This window comes from Hemitrygon akajei, chromosome 26, assembly GCF_048418815.1.
Source record: "Hemitrygon akajei chromosome 26, sHemAka1.3, whole genome shotgun sequence".
NCBI lineage: Eukaryota > Metazoa > Chordata > Chondrichthyes > Myliobatiformes > Dasyatidae > Hemitrygon > Hemitrygon akajei.
The window spans coordinates 6,563,788-6,587,831 of record NC_133149.1 but is presented as its reverse complement, the minus strand read 5'-3'; the positions used below and the strand labels follow the sequence as shown (position 1 = coordinate 6,587,831).

At 43.8% G+C, this 24,044-nt stretch overlaps 1 protein-coding gene across 4 annotated transcripts in view; it reads right to left on the bottom strand.

Annotated features, from left to right (window-relative positions):
* The window catches only part of LOC140716743 (uncharacterized), a 256,747-nt gene that overhangs the window by 120,333 nt on the left and 112,370 nt on the right, over positions 1 to 24,044 (bottom strand). For all 4 annotated transcript variants that reach the window (XM_073029551.1, XM_073029548.1, XM_073029550.1 and 1 more), the window contains 2 exons: positions 2,542 to 2,668; positions 73 to 198 (listed from right to left, as the gene is read on the bottom strand). In XM_073029551.1, coding sequence (XP_072885652.1) covers positions 73 to 198; positions 2,542 to 2,668 — 253 coding nt within the window. The remainder of the gene's footprint in view (positions 1 to 72; positions 199 to 2,541; positions 2,669 to 24,044) is intronic.

Below are 24,044 nucleotides of genomic sequence, written 5' to 3'. Positions count from 1 at the left end.
TTTGATGACAATGATTCAAATGGTAAATATTTATCTCATACATTTGCCAGTATACAAATTAAATTAGCCTACCTTAAAGTCAGGATCAGATCTATAAATATCCTGTTTGCTGCTATGGGTGGAACAGAATCGATAATGGCAGACAGCATCAGGCCTTGGTGGACATAAACACTCTTTAAGAAGCGCGCTCAACAGGTCCTAGGTTAATAAAAACACAACAACATAAGTAACCACAAAAACAACTCAAACTGAAACCAAATACAATGAAGAGGAAAAAAAGACAGATTAGTAAAGGAAGCAACACACACAAAGTGCTGGAGGAACTCAGCTGGTCAGGCAGCATTTATGGAAATTAATTTCCCTCTCAGGAAATGTCAACCTTTTCATGCTGAGTTCCTCCAGCATTTTGTATGCATTACTTCATCAGCTGTGCAGTATTAGCCTTGTTACAAAACGAATAAGTAAGACAGTAAGACATAGTGGGTAGAATCAGGCCATTCAACCCATCGAGTCTGTTCTGCTATTCCATCACGGCTGATCCTGGAACCCACTCAACCACATACACCTGCCTTCTCGCCACATCCTTTGACGTCCTGACCGATCAGGAAGCTATTAACATCCGCCTTAAATATATCTACGGACTTGGCCTCCACCGCAGACTGTGGCAGGGCATTCCACAGATTCACTACCCAATGGCTAAAACAATTCCTCCTTATCTCTGTTCTAGAAGGTCGCCCTCTAGATCTGGATACCCCCACCATAGGGAACATCCTCTCCACATCTAGTCCTTTTAACATTCGGTAGGTTTAAATTAGATCCATCACCACACCCACCACATTCTTCTAAATTCCAGTGAGTACAGGCCCAAAGTTGCCAACACTCCTCATATGGTAATCCTTCCATTCCTGGAATCATCCTCATGAATCTCCTCTGGACTATCCCCAAAGATAGCACATCCTTTCTGAGATATGGGTCCCAAAACTATTGACAAAACACCAAGTGCACCCTGAAAAACATTCAGCATTATCTCCTTGCTTTTATATTCTATTCCCCCTGAAATAAATGCAAACATTGCATTTGCTTCTTTACCACAGTCTCAATCTGTAAATTAACCTTCTGGGAGTCTTGCACGAGGAATCCCAAGTCACTCTGCACCTGAATTTTCCTCCCATTATTCTTCCTTATACCAAAATGCATCATCGTACATTTCCCAACACAGTATTCCATCTGCCACTTTTTTTGCCCATTCTTCCAATTTGTCCAAGTTCTGCCTGCAATAACATTGCTTCCTCAGCACTACCTACTCCTCCATCTATCTTCATGTCATCCGCAAACTTTACCACAAACCAATCATTTTCTGGTTGAGGCAGACACATTAATGGAGAGCTATGAGCTGGGTTCGGGCAGATGGGACAAACTCACTGAGCTTGTATGGATGAAGGGTCTGTTTCTGTACTGTGTAACTCTATGACACTAGGATTCAGAATCTGCTTTATTTTCACTGATGTGAAATTTCTTGTTTTCTAACAGCAGTATAGATAGTCACTGAGGCGCCTCAAGTGGACAGCTCAGAACAGCAGCAGTGAGAGATGACTGGGTATTCGACCTTAACTGTACAGTAGTTTAATAGACTCGGGTGTGTTGGTTGTTAATGCAAATGACTCACTTCACTGCATGTTTTGATGTAGACATGACAAATAAACAGGAACCTTGAACAGTTCACATTGCAATTACCTAAATGCCACAAAGAGCAACACCAAATATAAAAAAGGATAATAGCTTTAAAACAAAAACAGAACATTCAAGAAAAAAATGAGGTCAGGCAGCATCTATGCAGACTGACTGCTAAATAGCTGTTCTACCTGACTCTGCTTTGGACACTTTTAACTTGCACTGGACACTTATAACTTGTTCTTAACTGACATGTGGTTGTTGTGTTTTACTATTTATTGTTATGTTTATTATTTAGTGTTGCGTTTGTTATGTTACGATTGCACTGCTCCTGAGAAACGCTGTCTCATTCTGCCCTGCAGAGCTGATGTACGGTTAGAATGACAATAAAGTTTTTGAATCTCTCTTGAATCTCTTGATAAACACAAGAGAATCTGCAGATGCTGGAAATCCCGAGTACTGCTTACAAAAAGCTGGAGGAACTCTTCCTCAAAAGGCTTCTCATTCCGATGAAGGGCCTCAGTCTGAAATGTTGACCTTATTCCTTCCCATAGTTGCTGTCCAACCTGCTGAGCTCCTCTCACATTTTGTATGCATGTCTTTGTTAGACACAGTCAATGTTTCTGTCCTGCAACCCTTTGTCAGCTGCAGACCCAAAATGTTGACTGTATCTCTCTCTCCACAGGCACTACCTGACCTCCTGATATTTTTCTGCATATTCCATTTTTGTTCTAGATTTCCAGTATCGGCAGTTTTGTGATTTTCATAAAACTTTATAACCCCATGAAATGCCATCATAGGTAGATAAACATTCAGTATGGCTCTGAAACAATAATCGACCTCAGCCTAATTCACACTGACATTCCTTACCTTCAGCACACCATCCCTGGTTTCTTCAATGGCTGTATCTGTGCCCGGCCAGGTCTGAAGTCCTGGGACTAAGTTACTCTCCACCAACTTCAGAGACTTCTCTATGAATGACCGTGCTTCTTTATATCTGGAAGAAATAAATTGTCAGAATGCTTTGTGACAAAAATACAAAACCAGAAGGTTTCCAACATGCTAGTTCATGGCCTCCTCCACTGCTACAATGAGGCCACACTCTGCTGTCTGGGTAGTCTCCAGCCTGACAGCATGAACATTGATTTCTCAAACTCCTGGTAATGACCCTCCCCTCTCCTTCACCATTTCCCCTCTCAACTTACGTCCTTACCCGCCCATTACCTCCCTCCTGCGCTCCTCCCCGATCCCTTCCTTCCATGGCCTTAGGTCCTCTCCAATCAGATTCCCCCTTCTCTACCCCTTAATCTCTATCACCGATCATCTTGCCAGCTCTTTACTTCACCCCTCCCCACCCACAGTTTCACCTATCACCTACCACCTTGTACTTCTTCCTTACCCTCACCCTCTTACTCTGACTTCTCATCTCTTTTTACCAGTCCCGATGAAGGGTCTCGGCCCAAGCCATCGACTGTTTACTCAGCCGGACCTGCTGAGTTCCTCCAGCATCTTGTGCCTATTACTTTGATTTCCAGCATATCCAGATTTTCTCTTATTTATGTTTCCCCTATCTTCTGCATAGTTCTAAAATTAACGGTTGCAGAAGCTATCTGCAAGCCACTTTGCTAAATTTACTGTCATTAGCTGCATTACACTCTGGGATGGGAACACCAATGCATAAAATCAGACAAAAGGTCATGGATTTGCCCCAGTACATCACAGGTAAAGCCCTCCCAACCATTGAGCACATCTACATGAAACATATCCGTAGTAAAGCAGCATCCATCATCAAAGATCCTCACCACCCAGGCCATGCTCTTTTCTCACTGCTGCCACCAGGTAGAAGGTGCAAGAGCCTCAGGACTGAAGTATGCTGTAGAAAGTTGTAAACTCAGTCACAACCACTATAGGCACCAGCCTCCCCAGCATCCAAGAAATCTTCAAGGAGCGATGCCTCAAAAAGGTGGCATCCATTATTAAGTACTCTCATCAGACAGGAGCTGCGACCATCAACAAGGAGGTACATAACCCTGAACACACACACCCAATGATTTAGGAACAATTTCTTACCCTCCACCCTCATATTTCTGAACGGACTTTCAACCCATGAACAGTACAACACTACATTTTTCCCCTCTTTTTGCACTGCTTATTTAACTTTTTTAACTTCGGAGGCAAACACCGAGAACCATCCGGACCTGTGCTTTTCCAATAACCTGCTGTTGCCTGTAGCTGCCTGGAGTGTTCCTTTTGACTTCATGGTGTATTTCTGCCAAGACATTGACTCTCCAGCAACTGGACCTTGCAGATACAGGTGTTTATTTACTACAATCAATTGAAACACCTTGAACATGGTGATCTTCATTTAACTAACACATCCTTACTGTATTTTACACTGTTTTAGTTTGTATTGCACTGTATTACTGCCTCATAACAACAAATTTCATGTCATATGCCAGTGATAGTAAACCTGATTCTGATGGCTGACGTGAATGAACCGAACAGAAATGTGGTCCCTCTAATGATTTGTAGAATATGGTGAGGGTTCAATCTAAAGTATTATTACAGAATGCTATTGAATGTTTGGTCGTACAGATTTCTATTGTGTGGGGGACCGCTGACTTCAGACTACGTACAAACATTTTTTCCTCAACCAGCAGCCAACATCCAGAGAGAAAAAATTGTCCAATTAAAGTTACACAGATGAGAAGTGGAAACCTTTTTACTTTTTATAGATTTGGGCAGTTTTCCAGGGAAGGTGGGACCTGTTCCAGTGGGACAGTTTACATCTGAACTGAAGGGGAACAAATATTCTTGCAGGTAGGTTTGCTAGAGAGGCTCCAGTGGATTTAAGTTGGATACGAGGGGGGAGGGGAATCAGAGTGTAGGAACGGATGTATGGGAGAAGGAAGAAAAAGAAGACAGTAAAGTTCTTTGTACTGTCAGAGATAAACAGAGAGGAGGAGGTGGAGAATTTCTTAAAAGCATTTATTTTAATGCTAGGAGCATTGTAAGAAAGGTGGATGAGCTTAGAGCATGGATTGATACCTGGAAATATGACGTTACAGCTATTAGTGAAACATGGTTGCAGGAGGGGTGTGATTGGCAACTAAATATTCCTGGATTTCATTGCTTCAGGTGTGATAGAATCGGAGGGACAAGAGGGGGAGCTGTTGTGTTGCTTGTCAGAGAAAATATTACAGCGGTGCTGTGGCCGGATAGATTAGAGGGCTCGTCTAGGGAGGCTATTTGGGTGGAATTGAGGAATGGGAAAGGTGTAGTAACACTTATAGGGGTGTATTATACACCACCTAATGGGGAGCGAGAATTGGAGGAGCAAATTTGCAAGGAGATAGAAGATATTTGTAGTAAGCACAGGGTTGTGAATGTGGGAGATTTTAATTTTCCACACATAGACTGGGAAGCCTATACTGTAAAAGGGATGGATGGTTTGGAGTTTGTAAAATGTGTGCAGGATAGTTTTTTGCAGCAATACATAGAGGTACCAACTAGAGAAGGGGCAGTGTTGGATCTTCTGTTAGGGAATAAAATAGGTCAGGTGACAGAGGTTGGGGAGCACTTGGGGTCCAGTGATCACAATACCATTAGTTTCAATATAATTATGGAGAAGGATAGAAATGGAACCAGGGTTGAAATTTTTGATTGGAGAAAGGCTAACTTTGAGGAGATGCGAAAGGATTTAGAAGTGGATTGGGACAATTTCTTTTATGGGAAAGATGTAATAGAGAAATGGAGGCTATTTAAAAGTGAAATTTTGAGGGTACAGAATCTTTATGTTCCTGTTAGGTTGAAAGGAAAGGTTAAAAGCTTGAGAGAACCATGGTTTTCAAGTGATATTGGAAATTTGGTTTGGAAAAAGAGAGATATCTACAATAAATATAGGCAGCATGGAGTAAATGAGGTGCTCGAGGAATATAAAGAATGTAAGAAGAATCTTAAGAAAGAAATTAGAAAAGCTAAAAGAAGATACGAGGTTGCTTGGCAAGTAAGGTGAAAACAAATCCGAAGGGTTTCTACAGTTCTATTAATAGCAAAAGGATAGTGAGAGATAAAATTGGTCCCTTAGAGAATCAGAGTGAACAGCTACCTGTGGAGCCGAAAGAGATGGAGGAGATTTTGAACAATTTATTTTCTTCGGTATTCACTAAGGAGAAGGATATTGAATTGTGTAAGGTAAGGGAAACAAGTAGGGAAGTTATGGAAACTATGACAATTAAAGAGGAGGAAGTAATGCCGCTTTCAAAGAATATAAAAGTGGATAAATCTCCGGATCCTGACAGGATATTCCTTAGGACCTTGAGGGAAGTTAGTATAGAAATAGCAGGGCTCTGACAGAAATATTTCAAATGTCATTAGAAACGGGGATGGTGCCGGAGGATTGGCATATTGCTCATGTGTCTCCATTGTTTAAAAAGAGTTCTAAAAATAAACCTAGCAATTATAGGCCTGTCAGTTTGACGTCAGTGGTGAGTAAATTAATGGAAAGTACTCTTAAGAGATGGTATATATAATTATCTGGATAGACAGGGTCTGATTAGGAACAGTCAGCATGGATTTGTGGGTGGAAGGTCATGTTTGACAAATCTTATTGAATTTTTTGAAGAGGTTACTAGGAAAGTTGACGAGGGTAAAGCAGTGGATGTTGTCTATATGGACTTCAGTAAGGCCTTTGACAAGGTTCCGCACGGAAGGTGAGTTAGGAAGGTTCAATCGTTAGGTATTAATATTGAAGTAGTAAAATGGATTCAACAGTGGCTGGATGGGAGATGCCAGAGAGTAGTGGTGGATAACTGTTTGTCAGGTTGGAGGCCGGTGACTAGTGGTGTGCTTCAGGGATCTGTACTGGGTCCAATGTTGCTTGTCATAAATTAATGATCTGGATGATGGGGTGGTAAATTGGATTAGCAAGTATGCGGATGATACTAAGGTAGGTGGCATTGTGGATAATGAAGTAGGTTTTCAAAGTTTGCAGAGAGATTTAGGCCAGTTAGAAGAGTGGACTGAACGATGGCAGATGGAGTTTAATGCTGATAAGTGTGAGGTGCTACATTTTGGTAGGAATAATCCAAATAGGACATACATGGTAAATGGTAGGGCATTGAAGAATGCAGTAGAACAGAGTGATCTAGGAATAATGGTGCATAGTTCCCTGAAGGTGGAATCTCATGTGGATAGGGTGGTGAAGAAAGCTTTTGGTATGCTGGCCTTTATAAATCAGAGCATTGAGTATAGGAGTTGGGATGTAACGTTAAAATTGTACAAGGCATTGTAAGGCCAAATTTGGAGTATTGTGTACAGTTCTGGTCACCGAATTATAGGAAAGATATCAACAAAATAGAGAGAGTACAGAGAAGATTTACTAGAACGTTACCTGGGTTTAAGCACCTAAGTTACAGGGAAAGGTTGAATAAGTTAGGTCTTTATTCTTTGGAGCATAGAAGGTTCAGGGGGGACTTGATAGAGGTATTTAAAATTATGAGGGGCTAGATAGAGTTGACGTGGATAGGCTTTTTCCATTGAGAGTAGGGGAGATTCAAACAAGAGGACATGAGCTGAGAGTTGGGGGCAAAAGTTTAGGGGTAACACAAAGGGGAATTTCTTTACTCAGAGAGTGGTAGCTGTGTGGAACGAGCTTCCAGTAGAAGTGGTAGAGGCAGGTTCGGTATTATCATTTAAAGTAAAATTGGATAGGTATATGGATTATGATCAGAGATTAAGGGAGCTAGGGCTTTACTCTTTGGAGAGAAGGAGAATGAGAGGAGACATGATAGAGGTGTACCAAATATTAAGAGGAATAGACAGAGTGGACAGCCAGCGCCTCTTCTCTAGGGCACCACTGCTCGGTACAAGAGGACATGGCTTTAAGGTAAGGGGAGGGAAGTTCAAATGGGATATTAGAGGAAGGTTTTTCACTCAGAGAGTGGTTGGTGCGTGGAATGCACTGCCTGAGTCAGTGGTGGAGGCAGATACACTAGTGAAGTTTAAGAGACTACAAGACAGGTATATGGAGGAATTTAAGGTGGAGGGTTATATGGGAGGCTGGGTTTGAGGGTCAGCACAACATTGTGGGCCGAAGGGCCTGTAATGTGCTGTACTATTCTATGTTCTATATGGACAGGAAAGGAATGGAGGGTTATGGGGTGAGTGCGGGCCAGTGGGACTAGGTGAGAGTAAGCGTTCGGCACGAACTAGAAGGGCCAAGATGGCCTGTTTCCGTTCTGTAATTGTTATATGGTTATATATGGTTACTTGGACTGAACTGCCCAGGCTGCTTATTAACCCAGACACAAAGATCACAGGAAACACCACCCACTGATATTCCATTAAACAGTAATCATTCCCCCAGGCACAAAGATCACAGGAAACACCATCCACTGATATTCCATTACACAATAACTATTCTCCCAGACACAAATATCTCAGGAAACACCATCTGCTGATATTCCATCTATATGCTACTAAAACTCTCATGCTCTGTTTGTGACCTCCAATTAGCCCAAACGGTGCATTACAGCAGCACATTTGTTGACTAAATCAACTTAAAATGTGCTAACTTACAGAATGAATGCAAAGTTCAGGGTTATATTTTCGTATAAGATTGCTCACTCGTCAATCAACAGGCCCCGCTTTCCACAACCCGAGCCGATTCCAGCTTTAATGGAAACCGCGACGCATGCGCATGGCCAGCCTCAGCAGCGCCTCATGATGCTCACAGAGCCAATTCCACCTTTCATGGAATCCGCGTCGGGACACCATGACGCATGCACGCGGCCAGCCTCAGCAGCACTTCACGATGCTCACAGCAGCGACACCAACCGGAGCAAAAGGGCAGGGCTATCACGTCCATTTTAAATCGAAGCAAGCGGCGGAGAGTGAAGAAGTAACGACATCTTGGAGAGAAGCCATTTTTCTTTAACTGATTGGGGAAAAGAGGCTAGACTGCGCAGGCGCATGACGTAGCGCACCAAAGGTTTCAAAAAAAGACCGTCATATACAGCAGCGATCGTCGGTGTGGACTGAGTCAGAGTGGAACGGCTTTGGCTCAACAGGCTTTGGCGTGAACAGGCAGAGGCGAGGGTAGGTTCCAGTAAGTTTCGTTTTGTTTAGAGTAGAGAGAATATGCCAGGCAGGATGTTGGAATGCTCCTCTTGCAGGACGTGGGAAGTCAGGGAGACCTCCGGAGTCCCTGACAACGACACCTGCAAGAAGTACATCCAGCTGCAGCTCCTAACAAACTGCGTTAGGGAACTGGAGCAGGAGCTGGATGTCCTCCAGATCATTTGGGAGAATGAGGAGTTTATAGATAGTAGCTACAGGGAGGCAGTTACGTCAAGGGAGCAGCGCACAGGTAATTGGGTTACCGTCAGGCGAGGGAAGGGGAAAGGGCAGGCAGAGCGGGGCTCCCCTGTGGTCATTCCCCTCAACAACAAGTATACCGATTTGGATACTGCTGGGGGGGGGGATGACTTATCTGGCACAAGCTGCGGCAGCCGGATCTCTGGCACTGAGTCTGGTTCTGCAGTGCAGAAGGGAGGGGGGAAGGAAGAGGAGAGTGGTAGTGATAGGGGACTGGATAGTTAAGAGGTACTGACAGGAGGTTCTGTGGTCGCGACAGAGACTCCCAGATGGTTTGTTGCCTCCCGGGTGCCAGGGTCAGGGAGGGCGAGCAGCCAGATGTCGTGGTACACATCGATACCAATGACATAGGAAGAGTGAGGAGGTCCTGAAGAGTGAGTACAGAGAGCTTGGTAGGAAGTTAAGAAGCAGGACCTCAAGGGTGCTAATCTCAGGATTGCTACCTGTGCCACGTGCCAGTAGGATGCTCTGGAGGATGAACACGTAGCTGAGGAACTGGTGTAGGGGGCAGGGTTTCAAATTTCAGGATCATTGGGACCTCTTCTGATCCAGATGGGACCTATACAAGAGAGACAGGTTACACCTGAACTACAGGGGGGCAAATATCCTTGCAGGGAGGTTTATTACTGCTATGGGGGGGGGGGGTTTAAACTAGATTTGCAGGGGGATGGGAACCAGAGTGCCACACTAGATAGTGGAGCAGGGGTGAAAATAAATGTTACAGTTTCATGCAAAGTCACAAATAGTAAGGTTGTGTGTGGTGGTAATAATCTTCTGAGGTCTGTCTATTTCAATGCGAGGAGTATTGTGGGAAAGGCAGAAGAGCTGAGGGCCTGGATTGACACATGGAATTATGACATTGCAGCCATTAGTGAAACTTGGCTACAGGAGGAGCAGGACTGGCAGCTCAACGTTTCAGGGTTCTGATGTTTCAGACGTGATAGAGGCAGAGGGACGAAGGGTGGGGGGGTGGCATTGCTAGTCAGGGAAAATATTACAGCAGTGCTCAGGCAGGACAGATTAGAGAGCTTGTCTACCGAGGCCATGTGGGTGGAGCTGAGAAACAGGAAAGGTATGACCACATTAATAGGGTTGTATTATAGACCACCCAATAGTCAGTGAGAATTGGAGGAGCAAATCTGCAGAGAGATAGCAGACAACTGCAGGAAACATCAAGTTGAGAAAGTAGGGGATTTTAATTTTCCATGTATTGATTGGGACTCCCATACTGTATTGGAGTATAAAAGTTGAAATTTTGCTGAGTAACCAAAACTATATAGTCAGTTTTGAAACTTGCTATTTGCTATGCATGTATCCAATTCTGTAGGAGAACGAAATCTTAAGAATGTAGAAGACAATGGTGTGTTAATGGGAGGTAGCTAAGAGATGTAGATTAGAACATGATTAAGTCAATGAGTAGAAATAATAGTGGCGGAGGTACACGTGATACGCAACTATAGATCGATTACATATGCTAATGCAACTAAACCAGGAGATTGCTATAAAAAATGCTGTGTACAAGGAGCGGTGGGCATTCAGCAACTAGCTCACTGACTGTCTCAGCTTTGATTTGCAAATTAAAGTTTAATACTTCTTGAAGAATCTTCTGCGTCTCCTGGTCATTTGTGGGGCAAGAGAAACCACGACAAAATGTAAAGAGACCCACGGAAAGGAAACAGCAGATTGGGGACGCTTCCCAGTCCTCTAGGGACCCCCACAAGGCTAACAGAATTAAGGGTGCACCCAAACAAAAGGTAAGCGCTTTTTGCGACAATTTGCACTAAGAATTCTGTTGGCTTTGGGGAGGTCTTGGAGTCTCAGAAGTGTGGAACCACTGCCGAAGTGTCTCTCCGGTCCAAAGAATCTGGCAGAATTGGGGGTTAACAGGAGGCTCAGAGAATTGATCAAGAACACTGCAGTGAGGGTAAGTACAAATAAGTTAATAAGAAGTTAAGTTAAGAAAAATTCCACGTGGTGTTGGTAAATCCCTGTGGATACCGCTTCGTATGAAACGAAGGTCTGAACGGGCAGGGAAAGGGAAAATAGAGAAAATCCCTGTGGATACCGCTTCGTATGAAACGAAGGTCTGAACGGGCAGGGAAAGGGAAAATAGAGAAAATTCCTGTGGATACCGCCTTAAGAGATAAGGGTCTGAATAGACGAGGTGCAAAGAGCAAGTTCTGTGGGTACCGCTCTGAATAGAGGTCTGTACGGGCAGAACAGAATAGGAAATAAGGACAGTCCAATATATAGTTTAAAGCACTGGTAGATAGACGATAGACTAGGCATAGAATTAGAGTAAATAATATTATCCAGTAAGCGAATTGTGAATCTCTTGAAATACCTTAAAAGAGAGAATAACATGACAGGTAAAGGAACGGCAGCAGAGATTCTGAGCAAAAAAATTCCGATAAATAAATATGAGATCACAAAAACTTCAGAAAAATGGGAAAAAAGAACCAAAAACCTGGTCACAAACTGGCCAAGAGAAGGAACATTTGATGTAAGTTTGTGCGAAGAAATGGAGGGACTAATTAAAAATTAAAAACCAAAAGATAAATCTAAGAAAAGAGGGGCAAAAAAGAGAACGAGAAATGGAAGTGCTAAAACTCTTCAGAACGGAGGGAGAAAGGCTGAGGAGGACAGGTAGAATATTGATTACAAGCGAGGAAGACACTAAGGTGCTGGAGAAACTGCCTGTTAGAGAGAGAGAGGAAGGTACAGTGAGAAGCTGGCTTCAGATCCGTACCCAGATGTGAAAGAAGCAGAAAGACCCCCTCCCTATAATGAGGAAGGAACCTCTAAGCAGTGCCCCCTGCTGATGGGAACAGTAAACATGCAGGGAGAAGTACAAGTTTGGGATAATGAGGAGGAAAAAAAACAATACGAGAAGGAAAAAGCGGCGATATGGAAGGAGATACAGGCAGAAAGGATAAAGGTGGAACAGGCACAGAGAGAAATGGAAGAAGGGATTGAACGGATGAAATACTTGAGAGAGGAAAAGGAGTATGAGGAGTATCAGTTATACCATAGAAATAAACAGACTAGAAAAGAAAGTGGCTCATCAGGGCGGGAAGAGATGAGGCATTCAAGAAGAAGTGGAAAAAAGATAGGAGATGAGAGTCTTGGAGAAACACAAGAGAGAAGGGAATCAAGCACGAGTAAGGAACATGAGGAGTCCCTGCCACAGGTGTACAGACACGGACAGGAAGAAAGAGAAGGTGACTCATTGGAGGAGCAAGAGTTAAGTGGAGAGAGAGAGGATGCAAGAATTTGTGGGGAAGAGGTAGGAGGCAGAAGCCTAGAAGAGCAGAAGGAGGCGGTCGGGGAGCGACTTGCGGAAGTAGAGAGAGAGCCAGATAAGTTACTGAGAGGGGATTGCCAGAGGAGATGTGAAAAATACTCCAGGGGCCAACCAAGTATTGAATCAAGACAGAAAGGAAGGACTCCACAGGGAGACCGAGGGAAGAAGAGGACCCTAGAGACATTTGTGTGGGAGGCAGTAAAGACATACCCTGAGACAGATGGGGAGTCAGGTGAGGAGGAGAGCCAGGGCAGGTGGGAAGAAGGAGGAAGAATGATGCCGTTGTTAGTTAAAGGATCAGGACAAGTGCAGTATATCCCTTGGGGATCCCAGGACCTAGAAGGACTGAAAAACACTCTGCCCAATCTACATGAAGGAGCAGGGAAATGGATTAGAGCCTTTGAAGAAGAAACGGCGGGACGATTATTGGCTATGGGAGATTTGAAGGCACTATTGATAAGGTTGATGGGAACCTCCAAATTTAATGAACTAATGGAAATGGCTGGCATAGTGAACTCGAACGACCCAAGAACTGATGGAGACGGGTTTGACAGAGTGAGGCAGAGGGTATGACAGGCCCTCAGAAAGCTTTATCCACCCAAAGTGGACCCCAAAGCCTTAAAAGGGGATCCACTGGGAGACACTGAAAACCCAGCAGCCTACGTAGAAAACCAGTTGAAAAGGTGGAGACTGGAGACTGAGCAAGAGGTGGAGAATAGCTTATTTATGACCTCACTGTTCCGACATAGTATTTTGGATGCAATGCCACCACAAGTAAAATCCAAACTGGAGGAAGAGGTTGGGCTGACGTCAATGACCCCACAAGAATTTAGAGACCACGTAGTCCATGCGGTTGAGAAATACCGGAAAGACAAACGAAGGTTGGCTGAGCAGCAGGAAGAGGTGCAAAGAAAGTTAATACAAATGCAGCTCGAAGAACTCAAAAAGGAAAAAGAGAAAAACAAAAAGATGCTGCCAGCAACCACCGGTTCAAGTACAGCCATCAAACTGGATGAAGCACCGCTATATGGAGGGACCGATCATACTGTAAGACAAGGGCTGGAAAACCCCATGCCAATAATCGTCTTTGGGGGAACATTCCCACAAATGCCCTATCAGGAACAGACTAAATTCAAACAGCCCAGACAGGACTGGAATTCCCAAGGAGGGGGATAGAGGAGCTATGGGCAGAGGGGACCAGTGAGGAAACAGGGGGAAAGAGAGGTAGAGAGATTGTGCTGGGGATGTAATCAGCCAGGTCACATGAGAAGAGATTGTCTGTTTACACCATGGCCTGTCACACACCAGCAGGAACCGATAAGAAGGGAACTAAAGTTTAGCCAAAGACCAGCCCCCACAGGCCCAAGCGGACCTGTGAACCCATATGCGAGGTATTAGGGGTGTCCCAAGAACTCGAGTGGGAAGGGACATTACCCAATGATAACAAGGGAGGCAGACGAGGAACCCATTGTTCAGGTTATGTTAGAAGGGCAACTGACACCAATGATGATAGATACTGGAGCCACGTACACTTGTGTACAGCCACAGTATGCCCTTCACCTTCCCATGTCAGGAAAGTTTATTAAGACGGTAGGGTTCTCAGGGAAAACACAGTTGACACAGTGCACGGTTCCAGTGCGGTTGAGAATGGGAAATAAAGGAATTGTTTTGCCGGTGCTAGTATTTAAAGGAACTCCAATTAATTTGTTAGGCAGAGATGCCTTATTGAAACTGGAATTAAAATTAGAATGCACCAGAAATGGGCTGAGTGTGGAAAGAGCAGGGGCTCAATTGATAGTGCAAGAAGACAAGAAGATTAATGTCTTTTGGATAGGAGACATCGCAGATCAGATTCAGGAAACCTGGGAAAAATGGAAAAAAGGCGTGCAGGCTATATTACCCAGGGCTGTAATGCTCAAATCTGAGCTACATTGTACAGTGATTTTTGACGAGACTCAGAACAGGGAGTTAGAGGAGAAATGGCACCTGGAGGCATGTACCCAACAGCACCTGGAAGGGGAGGCTATGATAATTGGAAAGCAAGGGACAGCTTTACAAGTTAAGTGGAACACCTTTTTAGAAAAATGGTACAGGATACCGGAGGCTGCGCCCCACGTAACGTTGTTGGTAAACAAGGGATATCAGTCTAAAGACTTAGGACCTTTAGTTAAGAGTGCTGAAACCGTAAGTGTGGAGGAAAATCACGCCAGAGGTGTGGATATCAGAAGACAACAATTGCATTAAAATAATGGTAAGTGTAGATATGGTAGGGACAGTGAGAGAGGTCGAAATAACTCCCCACCCACACCTGCCCTTGCTGGGAAAGGAAAGAGGCCAGCAGAAAGATAAAAGGTTAGATGAGTCGCCATCTATTCTGTGGTCACAGCATGACACGGACGTAGGGAAAATAAAACAGCTGGTCCAGTGGAAATAAGGCTGAAAAGGGGAGCAATTCCACCCAGGAAACCACAATACCCTCTAAGACCAGAAGCAGAAGAGGAAATAGCATCGACAGTGCAGGGGTTGCTTGAAATAGGAGTGCTTAAAAGAACAAACAGTCCATGCAATACCCCGTTGCTGCCGGTCTTAAAAGCAGATAAATCTAAGTGGAGATTGGTGCATGATTTGCGAGCGGTAAATGATGTGGTAGAGGACTGGCCAGCGGTAGTCCCCAACCCACACGCTTTTGACTAATGTTCCACCAGAAGCAAGTTACTTTTCAGTGATTGATTTGTGTTCGGCTTTCTTCAGCATTCCTCGAGCCAACCAGTGTCAGTATCTGTTTGCATTTACTTACAGAGGTGCTCAGTATACCTATACCAGAATGCTGCAAGGATTTAAACATTCACCACATGTTTTTAATCAAGTGTTGAAGGCAGACCTAGAGGGCATGCCATTGGAAGTACATTGTTACAGTATGTGGATGACCTGTTGATTTGCTCCCACAGCGAGGAACAGTGTGAGCAGGACACTATAACTCTGTTAGAGAAGCTAGCGCACGGAGGACATAAAGTATCCAAAAAGAAACTGCAATTTTGCACGCAGCAAGTGGCATACTTAGGCAGGGTAATATCCAAGGGAGTGAAGGCGATAGCACCAGATCAGATTGAGGCAATAACTAAGGCCCCAAAACCCCAGACTGTAGGGCAGATGATGACGTTTTTGGGAATGGCAGGGTACAGCTCAGATTGGATAGGAGAATATGCTGAGATTGTGGCACCTTTGAGAAAGATAATGAAAGAAGCCAGGACATACAAATTTGAAGAACGGCTTACAGTGGAATGGAGAGGCGGAGATAGCTTTCAATACTATTAAGCAGGAATTGCAGTCAGCACCAGCATTAGCTTTGCCTGACTACGAGAAGGTTTTTCATTTGTATGTATCCAACCGACAGGAGGGTTATGTCACAGCGGTTCTAACACAAGAGACAGGCACAGGAAAAGCAAAGCAGCCGATAGCATACTACAGTACGAGACTAGATGAGGTGGCTCAGGGGTATCCACCCTGTTATCAGGGATTGGCGGCGCTGTACTATGCATATGAAAAGGCATCATCTGTAACCCTGGGCTATCCTGTGACTCTGTACACACACCACAAAGTAGCAGAATTGCTGGAAAGAGGGAAATTTGTGCTGACACCAGCCAGGATAGCAGCGTATAAGATGCTATTGACATTTCCAGACATAACTATACAGAGATGCACTACCAGTAATATAGCCAATTTTGTCCCTTTGGGCTATGAAGGAGAACCCCATGATTGTGTAGGGAAGACTATGACATTTGCCAAATTGAGAGCAGATTTACGGTCAGAACCACTAGAGGATGCAGATAAAAAGGTTCTGTTCATAGATGGCTCTTGTTATAGGGATTATGATGGAAATCATGCAGGGTTCTCAGTAGTGCAGCAGGATCAGTCGAGCTATAAGATTATTAGGATGAAGTCCTGTCCCCAACCGTGTTCCGCCCAACTAGCGGAAATCAAAGCCCTGACAGCTGCGTGTGAAATGATGGAAGGGGAGAAAGTAGGCATCTATACTGATTCAGCATATGCTCATGGAGTATGCCATTTGTTCGGGGCAGTGTGGAAGCAGAGGTTTTTTTAAAAAGTAGCGGAGATCCCATACACATTGTCAGCAAATTCTAGACTTAATAAAAGCCATAATGAAACCTAAAGCATTGGCTATAGTAAAATGCCAGGCACATAAAAAGGGAAAGGATGTAATAACAAAGGGAAATCAAGCTGCGGACGAGGCAGCCAGAAAAGCGTCTGGATGTACATCAGCTGTCATTGCCCCCCAGGTAAGCCTAACCCCAGAACCTGATGTAGAGGACCTAATTGAAACACAAGGTAAAGCAACTTTGGCAGAACAGACAATATGGAGACGAAGGGGGGCCAAGCAGAACCCGGAAGGCTTGTGGAGCATGGAAGACGGTTTGTTGGTAGCGCCCACCCCTCTACTGACGATTCTGATTTCAGAAGCGCATGGGATTGACCATTGTGCAAGGGGGGAAGTGATAAAGCAAATAAAGAAGGATGGTTTTTGGTCACCTTATTTACAGGCTTCAGTGGACTTTGTCTTGTCACAGTGCGAGGTATGCGCACAGAATAATGTTCGGAAGGGAATTACAACCCCAATAGGTCACATTCCTGTACCCGAAGGACCATTTAAACATCTAGTGATCGATTACGTAGACATGATAAAGACAGTGAGAGGGAAAAGATACATGCTGGTAGTAATTGATCGATTTAGCAGATGGGTGGAGGCGGTACCTTCAAGAGATCAAGGGGCAAAGACAGTGGTAAAATTTCTGACAAATGAAGTGATCCCAAGGTTTGGAATACCTACAGAAGTTAGCTCAGACAATGGTTCAGCTTTTATCCAGAAAGTGGTCAAACTGGTACTACAGGCGCTGAGGATAAAGCAAAGATTTGGATGTGTATACCACCCTCAGTCGCAGGGCATGGTAGAGAGAATTAATGGAATCCTGAAAGCCAAACTAAACAAAATTTGTGCAGACACTAAACTTAATTGGGTCGATGCTTTACCGTTAGCATTGATGAGTTACCGCATGCAAACTAATCGAATGACATGCCTGACATCGCATGAGATGCTCACTGGGAAGTTATCATACCTGTGATAGGGGTAAGCAAAAATGTTGAATGGATAAACTATATATACTACAATCAACAGAGATTCATCAACTACACCGATGATGCACTGGATGCCTTAGGGCAACAGCTGGATGCAACTAGCAGGATGGCGTGGCAAAACAGACAGGTACTAGATTGGCTTTTGGCAGAAAAAGGGGTGTGTAATGTTTGGAGAACAATGCTGCACTTTCATACCGAACAATACTAGCCCAGAAGGGTCTTTCACCAGAGCAATGAATAAGTTAAGGAATCTGCGGACGGAGGTCCAACAGAATGCAGGGTTCGGACATCAGTTATTTGACTGGTTAGAAAGTAGACTCAGAGGATGGGGAGCATGGATGACTAAGATAGCAATAACTGTCAGTATTATATTGTTGAGCTGTGCACTTCTGCTGTGCTGTTTTCTTCCTTGTCTCCAATCTCTTGTAGTGCGTGCTGCAACCAAACAATTTCCAATGCTCGTGGCAATTACTGAAGCAAGCTTAGTGGAGAAAGAAACACCGAAAATGTATCGTTACAGCCTACAACACCTGCAGGATGAACAAGAGCAAAACGACAGTGTGGGAGTAGATTGTAAGGGCTTCTGAGCCTTTTTCCCTGTCTCAGGTACAGAGGGACAGGTTTTTGGCTCAGCGGCCCAGGGTAACAGGGAGAGAATACTTTGAGGTCTTGGCGCAGAAAATTATAGTTTAACCCGAGATTTGGGAATAAGTGCTTGAGTTTATTGGGGCTTTTGTGCGCAGACTCTTAGTCTTTTCTCTGTGTGAGGCCCTCTGGGTCTCAAAGGGGGGATATATCGGAATATAAAAGTTGAAATTTTGCTGTGTAACCAAAACTATGTAGTCAGTTTTGAAACTTGCTATTTGCTATGCATGTATCCAATTCTGTAGGAGAACGAAATCTTAAGAATGTAGAAGACAATGAGAGGTAGCTAAGAGATGTAGATTAGAACATGATTAAGTCAATGGGTAGAAACAATAGTGGCGGATGTACGTGTGATACGCAACTATAGACCGATTGCATATGCTAGTGCAACTAAACCAGGAGATTGCTATAAAAAATGCTGTGTCCAAGGATCGGTGGACAATCAGCGACTAGCTCAATGACTGTCTCAGCTTTGATTTGCAAATTAAAGTTTAATACTTCTTGAAGAATCTTCTGCGTCTCCTGGTCATTTGTGGGGCAGGAGAAACCACCATTAGTGAAACTTGGCTACAGGAGGGGCAGGACTGGCAGCTTAATGTTTCAGGGTTCTGATGTTTCAGACGTGATAGAGGAAGAGGGACGAAGGGTGGGGGGGTGGCATTGCTAGTCAGGGAAAATATTACAGCAGTGCTCAGGCAGGACAGGTTAGAGGGCTTGTCTACCGAGGCCATATGGGTGGAGCTGAGAAACAGGAAAGGTATGACCACATTAATAGGGTTGTATTATAGACCACCCAATAGTCAGCGAGAATTGGAGGAGCAAATCTGCAGAGAGATAGCAGACAACTGCAGGAAACAGAAAGTTGAGAAGTAGGGGATTTTAATTTTCCATGTATTGATTGGGACTCCCATACTGTTAAAGGTCTAGACGGGTTAGAGTTTGTAAAATGTGTTCAGGAAAGTTTCTGAAATGTGTTCCGAAAATCAATATATGGAGGTACCGACTAGAGAGGATGCAATATTAGATCTCCTATTAGGAAACAAGTTAGGATAGGTGACGGAAGTGTGTAGGGGAACACTTAGGTTCCAGTGATCATAACACCATTAGTTTCAACTTGATCATGGATAAAGATAGATCTGGTCCTTGGGTTGAGGTTCTAAACTGGAAAAAGGCAAAATTTGAAGAAATGAGAAAGAATCTAAAAAGCGTAGATTGGAACAGGTTGTCCTCTGGCAAGGATATGATTGGTAAGTGGGAGGCCTTCAAAGGAGAAATTTTGAGAGTGCAGAGTTTGTATGTTCCTGTCAGGATTAAAGGCAAATTGAATAAGAATAAGGAACCTTGGTTCTCTAGGGATATTTGAATCCTGATAAAGTAGAAGCAGACAGAGATGTATGACATGTATAGGAAACAAGGAGCAAATAAGGTACTTGAGGAGTATTAAAAGGGTAAAACAAAACTTAAGAAATCAGGAGGGCTAAAAGAAGACATGAGGTTGCTTTGGCAGACAAGGTGAAGGATAATCCAAAGAGCTTCTACAGGTATATTAAGAGCAAAAGGATAGTAAGGGATAAAATTGGTCCTCTTGAAGATCAGAGTGGTCGGCTATGTATGGAACCAAATGAAATGGGGGAGATCTTAAATGGTTTTTTTGCATCTGTATTTACTAAGGAAACTGGCATGGAGTCAATGGAAATAAGGCAAACAAGTAGGTCATGGAACCTATACAGATTGAAGAGAAGGAGGTGCTTACTATCTTGAGGAAAATCAGAGTAGATAAATCCCCAGGACCCTCAGACCTTAAAGGAGACCTGGTGTTGAAATTGCAGGGGCCCTGGCAGATATATTTAAAATGTCGGTATCTACCGGTGAGGTGCCGGAGGATTGGAGGATAGCTCATGTTGTTCCATTGTTTAAAAAAGGCTCTAAAAGTAAAAGGAAATTATATGCTGGTAAGTTTGACGTCGGTAGTTGGTAAATTATTGGAAGGAGTACAACGAGATAGGATCTACAGGAATTTAGATAGACAGGGACTAATTAGGGAGAGTCAACATGGCTTTGTGCGTGGTAGGTCATGTTTCACAAATCTATTAGAGTTTTTCGAGGAGGTTACAAGGAAAATGGATGAAGGGAAGGCAGTGGATGTTGTCTACGTGGACTTCAGTAAGGCCTTTGACAAGGATCCGCATGGGAGGTTAGTTAGGAAGATTCAGTCGCTAGGTATACATGGTGAGGTAGTAAACTGGATTAGACATTGGCTCAATGGGAGAAGGCAGAGAGTGGTAGTGGAAGATTGCTTCTGTGAGTGGAGGCCTGTGACTAGTGGTGTACCACAGGAATCAGTGCTGGGTTCATTGTTATTTGTCATCTATATCAATGATCTGGATGATAATGTGGTAAACTGGATCAGCAGATTTGCTGATGATACAAAGATTGGAGGTGTAGTGGACAGTGAGGAAGGTTTTCAAAGGTTGCAGAGGGATCTGGACCAGCTGGAAAAATGGCAGTTGGAGTTTAATACAGACAAGTGTGAGGTTTTGCACTTTGGAAGGAAAAACCAAGGTAGAACATACAAGGTAAATGGTAGGGCACTGAGGCGTGCAGTAGAACAGAGGGATCTGGGAGTACAGATACAAAATTCCCTAAAAATGGCGTCACAGGTAGATAGGGTTGTAAAGAGAGCTTTTGGTACATTGGCCTTTATAAATCACAGTATTGAGTATAAGAGTTGGAATGTTATGGTGAGGTTATATAAGGCATTGGTGAGGCCGAATTTGGAGTATTGTGTGCAGTTTTGGTCACCAAATTACAGGAAGGATATTAGTAAGGTTGAAAGAGTGCAGAGAAGGTCTACAAGGATGTTGCCGGGACTTGAGAAACTGAGTTACAGAGAAAGGTTGAATAGGTTAGGACTTTATTCCCTGGAGCATAGAAGAATGAGGGGAGACTTGATAGAGGTATATAACATTATGATGGGTATAGATAGAGTGAATGCAAGGCGGCTTTTTCCACTGAGGCCAGGGGAGAACAAAACCAGAGGTCATGGGTTAAGGGTGAAGGGGAAAAAGTTTAAAGGGAACATTGAGGGGGGCTTCCTCACACAGAGAGTGGTGGGAGTGTGGAATGAGCTGCCAGATGAAGTGGTAAATGCGGGCTCACTTTTGACATTTAAGAAAAACTTGGACAGGTACATGGATGAGAGGGGTTTGGAGGGATATGGGCCAGGTGCAAGTCAGTGGGACGCGGCAGAAAAATGGTTCGGCACAGCCAAGAAGGGCCAGAAGGCCTGTTTCTGTGCTGTAATGTTCTGTGGTTCTATGTTCTATTTAGGAGAGCGCCAACCACGTCATCAAGAATAACCAGCATCTTGGAGGCTTTAATGTTACTGCTTTGTATCTTCTATCCAGCATTAGGGTAAAAAAAAATGGACAGCCTAATTATGGCGCGTGGAAAGAGAAGGGGGACATTATGGTCAAGCGATGATGCCAAACGTCGTCGGGAAGCGGCAAGGAGAGGGAGAGAACAAGAATCAGACGAGGCCAGGGCTGCACGACTCCGGGATCAAAGAGTCAGGACAAAAAAAGAGGAGAGAAGAGACAGAGGAGAGGCATGCACGTTTCCAAAATGACAACAATAGGCACAGAAGGAGGAGAAAACATGAATCGGATCAGGACAGGGCCGCACGACTCCAGGATCAGAGAAAGAACAAATGGTAGAAGAGATGAAGAGATGAAGGATGAAAGGGCTGCGCATCTCCAGAATGACAAAAACAGGCAGAGGAGGAGAAGAGACGAAGAGACAGTGGAGAAAAGGAAAGATCAACTCGAGAATATGCCGCAAAGTTATTATTGCGAGAGTTGCTGAAGACAACAATGGCCGCTTTCAACAACAATATCTCGACAGAGAAAGAGCAAGGCAAAATACACGACTCACACGGCGTAACATTTCTGCGGATGTTGGTGTGATGACCAGAGTATGCCCTCACTGTCGTGCCTTCCTATTCACTGGAGAAACCGCAAATTTCTGCTGTATGAAGAGAAAGGTCAGGATAGGCAATTTGCAGCCTCTACCCAATGAACTCCTCAATTTATACAGCAATGATGAACCTATTGCAAACGAGTTCAGGAAGAACATCAGACAATACAGTTGCCTCTTCCGAATGACATCCTTTGGTGCCAAAGAAGTCCTTCCAACGAGGAATGGATGGAATCCTTCTGTGACTATTCAAGGCCAAATCCATCATTACATCAGATATTTAATGCCAGACCCCAACCAGCAAGCCTGATTCCTTCAAACTTACTTTATGGATCCTCAAGACAGCATAGAATTGAGAATGGGGATACTTCAGAATAATGGAATTCAACGTGAGATTGTTGAATTATTGGAAAACCTACTACAACAATGAAACCCATACATTGTGTCCCTTCGACTTGCAAAAGAACAAATTCAAGGCATGCCAGGGGCGTTCATTGTCATTGATCCTGACCGGAGACCGGCATTTGAACATGAGAGAAGATTTAATGCACAAATTACCAATGAAGTCGGTCACCAAACCTGAAGCAAGATCACGGCACATTGTGTTGAAAGAACAAGGAGGTGATTTGTAAATAATTTCAGAGTCCCATCGCACAAATGACAGTTTTCAATATGTACTTTTCTTTCCACTTGGAGACGATGGCTGGCATCATCAATTCCGAACGACCAACAAGAAACTGACGGCAATGCATTATTAAGCGTATCGAATAATGAACCATGAGAATGAGTTTAATAACCTTCTCAGAGGAGGAGATCTATTCCAACAATACTTGGGTTGATTATGGCTGCTAAGATTGAAGGCAAGAGGCTGAGCTACATTCGAATGAATCAAGCAACCTTGAGATGAACAACATACAGAGGCCTGACTGATGCATTGAATGATGACGATGATTTCAGAAACATCGGAAAGCACATCATCCTCTCCTCAACATTTGTCGGTGGACCAAGATACATGATGGAACGATGTCAGGATGCCATGATGTATATACTGAAGTATGGTAATGCTTCATTGTCCATTACAATGACATGCAATCCAAACTGGCCCGAAATCCGACAGCATCTTTTTTTGCATCAGCAACCAAACAATCAGCCGGATTTAATCGCGAGAGTGTTTGACTTGAAGAGAAAGTTGTTTATGAAGTACCTCACTGGAACAGATGGTCTCTTTGGTAGGTGTATCGTTTACTTTTTAAGTGTTGAATACTAAAAGCCTCATTTGCACTGTCTGCTGTGGCTCGATGAGGCATCCAAGTCGAGACCACAAGATTATGATAGATTCGTGTAAGCAGAAATACCAGACCCAAAAGAAGATCCCGAGCTGCATGAATTGGTATTGAAGCACATGATACATGGTCCGTATTGTACCATTAAATCACCGTGTTGGCAAAATGGTACATGCAGTAAGAGGTACCCAAAGCCATTTATTGAGCATACGAGGTGTGGGGATGATTCATATCCTGTGTATAGGAGACGGTCTGTGGAAATGGGAGGATTTGAAGGTCATCAAGTAGGACGACAAAGTCGAACTATAACTTCTGAATTGGTGGTCCCCTATAATGCCCAACTATTGAAGCTGTTCAATTGTCATCTAAATGTAGAAGTACGCTCACCTGTCCGTCAAATATGTGATCAAGTATGAAGGGGAGTGATCGGGCAATTTCTGGAGTGAATAGAGAAGATGAAATCACACAGTATTTGACAGGCAGATATATCGGGCCCTGATATATAGAATCTATTCCCAGATTCTACACTTGGACTAATAAGAAATGGAAAAGAAGGAGAATGGGGAAAAGAGTGGAGGAGTACTCCCGGATTTTTGAAGCAAATGTTCTGGGTCGAGTGTATACAGTTTCTCCACGGA